Consider the following 4,966-nt stretch of genomic DNA (forward strand, 5'->3'; position numbering starts at 1 on the left):
ACAAAATACTCAAATGCTTATGTTAGTGCTATAAAATGTACACCGTCATTTTGATAAACATTGAACAAAATAAAGCTTTATGGCAAAAATAAAAAAATAAAAAAATTGCTATGACCTAACTACCATTAGGACTCGAACTAGGGTCTCAACCAATACAATAGTAGCACACTTCCAACTATGTTATATACGAACCTTGCAATGTTATGCCTATAAAGTTGACTCTGTGCCAACAAAGGGGCAAAATCTCACATTAAGAAACAATGTATTACACTAATTCAATATCAATTTTTATCTTTATCAATATTTTTTTTAACACTTCAAAATTTTAAACAAAAGATAATTAATATTTAAACAATATTGAATATAGATTCATTAACAAACTAAATCTATTATCAAAATAGAATTAAAACCAAAATATTAAATTTAATATTATTAATTATTAATTTAAACATTACTCTAATATCTAAAATAAATCCATCATAAAATATTTTAATTTAATAATTTTTTATATTCATAAATGATTATTACTTTAAACATTACTCTGATATCCAAAATAAATCCATCATAAAGTCTTTTAATTTATAGTTTTTTTTTATATTCATAAATTTTCTAACTTAATATTTCAGTAATACACGCGATATATTTACTTTTCAATTATTTGAATTTAACTAACTACAATTTAGAAATTTAAAAATCAATTCCATAAATACTTAATATTTAATTTAAAATCAATTCAATAAATACTTAATATTTAATTTAAATCTTATTTTCATTTAGTTGTAATTTCATGTTTAAAAGAAATATAATATTTTTTGGAAACTATGAAATTTAATAATCAATTTCAATAAATACTTAATATTTAATTTAAATATTATTTTCGTTTAAATGTAATTTTAAACATTTAAATATTATTTTCGTTTAAATGTAATTTCATGTTTAAAAGAAATACAATATTTTTTGGAAACTATGTTTTAATATATTTAATTATATAGTTCAAAATTTTAACATATTTAATTATTTTACAATACATAAATTTTAACATGTTTAATTATTTTACAATACATAAATAATTTTTCATTACCTATAGATTAATAATTATAATTATATTTTTAATCTAGATAAGTAAAAATTAATATTTTTACTGTTTATTAATGCTTTTTGAAATTATAAACCTACCTAATAAGCAATATAATTACAAATAATGAGAAATATGAACAACGTTAACCAAAATATTAATTACAATTTTTTTAATTTAAATAAATTTAAAAATTCCCATTAAATATATGACGTTTATTTTTATTAGCATTACTTACAAAAATACAAAATATAACTACATAGTTTGGAATTAAAAAGTTAACAATATTTATATTTACACAAAAGTAAAGGAACATGTAAAAATCACGGAGTGACACGTGACATGACAAACACTACATTTCATATAATAATTACTCCAATTACATCCACGCTAACACACTCTACCGGAGAGCCTTAAATTTATTTTGAAGTAATGTTTTCATGTTGGGATCCTCCCATTCGATTGCATCCCACCATTCTCTCCGACCGACTATTTCCTCCAGATGATTCAGCTTGTCCCATCCGCCACGCAGTCTCTTCAATTTCGGGCAACCCGCCACAACGACACGCTTGAGCATAGGGGATAGCGGTGACGCGCCCTCTCCCAACCCTCCACTTGCACTCATCCCCAACTCCCACTCCTCCAACTTATTGCAAAACCCTATCACCAGCGTTCTCAAACATGGCAAGTCCGCCCGGAGATATTTCAACTCCTTACATTCATATAGCCCAAGCAATGCGAGCTTTCGGAATTGAGTTACCCAACTCGGCAGTCGCTCCACATCGCATCCTTGAAGAGTCAAACTTTCTAGATCTTTCATCGCCTGCATATCCCGCGGAAGGTAATCTTGACCATTTCCATCCCCACAATCCAGATACAGATTTCTCATTTTTGACCAATTTCCGAAAACCCCCTCTTTAACAGCCGATTTTATTTTTACCGCGCAAACCCTGAGACGACTCAAAGTTTGCAGGTCCTTTAAACAAACATTCTTTCTTTCTGCATTTGCCTCCTCCTCCTCGAACTCCAATGCAATATTCATTTCCAATCTTTCCAGTGAAATCAATTGCGAGATCCCACGCGGAAGATGCTCCAAACTGCTGCATACACTTATGTCGAGGGCCCTCAGCCGTTTGAGCTCACTTATCCTATCGGGAAGACACCGTAATTGTCTACACCAACTAACATTCAAGAATTGTAGCTCCTTCAGGTCGCCAATGCTTTCAGGCAATTCACGGATGTTTGTTTCACGTAGTTGGAGCGAGGCAAGATGCTTCAGATTTCCGATGCAGGGCGGCAGAGACTCTATGCCAGTGTAACTAAGATTGAGGACACTCAGTGAGGGCAACTCGTTCAAGAAGCTTTCAGGAACTTCCTTAATACCATGATTCCCACTTAACAGGAGAACCGAGAGGGACGAGCATGCGAATGTTGTCGGGAGGGATTGTAGATTATTCCTCATCAGCGACAATTTTTCACAGCCCTCGCCCACGACTTCCGCTGAGGGAAAATTTATCACGTCCCGTCCGGCTTCTTTAAAATAACACCTCTGCTCCTTCTCCGCAACCCGAATCGCCAGATCGCGAAGAACATCATGTATTTTCACATTGTCAATCCTTCCCACAGGATCCTTGCTTACCACCTCAATCAAACAGCGATCACTCAAGTGGTTGACAAAACTGTGCGCAGTGTCAGCCAAATAATTCTCTCCGCTGCCTTTGACCAGACCTTCTGCCACCCAGAGGTCTATAATTTCTTTGACCTCGATTACTTCATCTTCAGGATAAGCTGCAAAATATAGAAAGCAAATCTTCATATACTCTGGAAGAACATTATAGCTCAACTTGAGGCGCTGAAATAATTCTTTTTCAATGTCATCGTGCGTGCCATAGAAGGTCTCCTCCACTGCTTGCATTTGATGTAAAGCATGCACCCACTCATGTTGATAGCTATGGTTTCGCATTGCAGCAGCAATTACATTTATAGCAAGGGGCAAACCTTTGCATTCCCCGGCTACTTTCCTCGCAATGTCTTCCATTTCCTGTGGAACTTTCCCATGCCGAAAAGCTCCGCTACAAAACAGTTGCCAAGCCTCATCATCTGACAGCGGTTTCACGCTGATGATCTTATCCACTCTCATTCGCGTACAAACAGCTGTACTCCGGGTGGACAGAACAATTTTAGAAGCTGTGTCATTCAATGACACTCCCAGGCTTTGAAGCTCCAGACTCTCCCATATATCATCAAGAAAAAGGAGAAAATTCTTATCCTTTAAATATGAGTACAGCGCAGATTTTAGCCATTCAAAGTCACATTCATCTCGTAATATTATGTTTAATCTACCAGCAATGCACTTTTGGAGATTTAAGATCTTGGGATCTTTGGAGACGGTGACCCAAATGATAGGATTAAATGATTGGCGTACCTTGTCGCTGTTGTTGATGGTCTGAAGCAGCGACGTCTTACCGATACCCCCGATGCCGCACACACCGATAACTCGAACGCTCATGTCTTCAATTAACAGACTCTCAAGCTCGGACTGTGCATCTGCTATTCCATTCCCAAAAAACTTTGGGGTCTGGATCGGCATCTGGGTCGGCGGAGTAAGCTCACCGTATTCTCCGTTGGCTGGAAAATTGGCCACCTCTGAGTGGAGTTGAGCAACTTTCACTTTCCAATCTCCAACACGTTTGCTGATTTCATAGCGGGAGAAACAGTTTGGGCAGCAACTCACACAATTTCTTCGTTGCTGGTACTCGTTGCCGATAGATCCTGAACTTTCAATGGCCTGTCTCGCCTTGTCCAGCCAAGCCTTCACTATTCTTTGAGGGGGTTTTTGTTCTTGAGCCAGCTTCTCGTTTATTGCATCTATTACATTTTCCAGACATTGAGCTTGATATTCCATTTCAGCGACAGCTTGAGGCAAAGAAATAATGTCTTTGACAACCTGAGCAACTTTGTTCCAAGGGCCACTCAAAATATTGCTCGACACATTGGCTGCACATCCAGTAGCATTACTAACGCCGGCCATTGGCTTCAAGAGATATACGGCGCGTGAATCCCAAATCAAACTTTCAAGGCAAAATTAGGATTGCTCTTCCCAGGGCTAAATCACCAGCGAGATTAAGATTTCTCTTCGCTCAAATTGCGCCAAGGCTGTGCAGAGGGTGTGTGGATTTATTTTGCAGTTCTGTTTCACCTGGTTTTCACAGTGACGTTCAGAGAAATTCGGTCTCAAACAGCTGGAAAGTCACTTGATTTGACAACCTTGCCTTCGCACTCAGGAGCTGTGAAGCAACTCAGCTGCCAGTGGAGGGACCACTCAAAACAGCTCACTCAAAATTCCCATTCCCACTTGTTGTCATTCATGGATTAGTGGAAATTGGAAATGTCGTTTCTTGAAGGTGGGCATGAAAGCGAATTAAAAAAAGCATTATTAAACTTCCATGCATCTTCTTCATTACTGTACCTCTAGACAAAAATTAGCGGTTCACTGTGAAGTGGGCGTGTCATATTTGAATGGGCGTGGACAAACCCGACAAAGAAATATATTATATATTACTTAGATTTTTATTAGATTATCCATCAAGGATTTCACATATATTAGTTAAAGAATAAAACATCAAACCATGATCTATTAGAGATGTATTAGAGATATATTATAGTGTATAGTAGGAAATTATTAAATCATATTTAAAAAAAAAAAATATCAAATCATGATTTATTAAAGATATATTATAAAGTGTATAATAGGAAATTATTAAATCATATTTTTTTAAATAAAATATCAAACCATGATTTATTAGAGATATATTATAAAGTGTATAATAGGAAATTATTTGTATTTCAATTGATAATGTAGAAAGATGACTTATTGGTAAGGGTAATTTT

At 35.7% G+C, this 4,966-nt stretch overlaps 1 protein-coding gene across 1 annotated transcript; it reads right to left on the minus strand.

The window, feature by feature from the left end:
• Positions 1-1,322: 1,322 nt before the first annotated feature.
• On the minus strand, positions 1,323-4,270 carry LOC149161296 (putative disease resistance protein At4g27220). Its single transcript, XM_089435506.1, has one exon. It carries the CDS (start codon positions 4,104-4,106, stop codon positions 1,476-1,478), a length of 2,631 nt encoding a protein of 876 aa, XP_089291632.1. The 5' UTR covers positions 4,107-4,270; the 3' UTR covers positions 1,323-1,475.
• Positions 4,271-4,966: the final 696 nt, after the last annotated feature.

This window comes from Pinus tabuliformis, chromosome 5_2 (assembly GCF_031772625.1).
Source record: "Pinus tabuliformis cultivar Carrire ecotype Pingquan chromosome 5_2, CPIR1, whole genome shotgun sequence".
Classification (NCBI taxonomy): Eukaryota; Viridiplantae; Streptophyta; class Pinopsida; order Pinales; family Pinaceae; genus Pinus; species Pinus tabuliformis.

Excerpts from the sequence above, each read along its gene's own strand:
- LOC149161296 (XM_089435506.1), bottom strand. The coding sequence starts at position 4,106 with ATGGCCGGCGTTAGTAATGCTACTGGATGTGCAGCCAATGTGTCGAGC.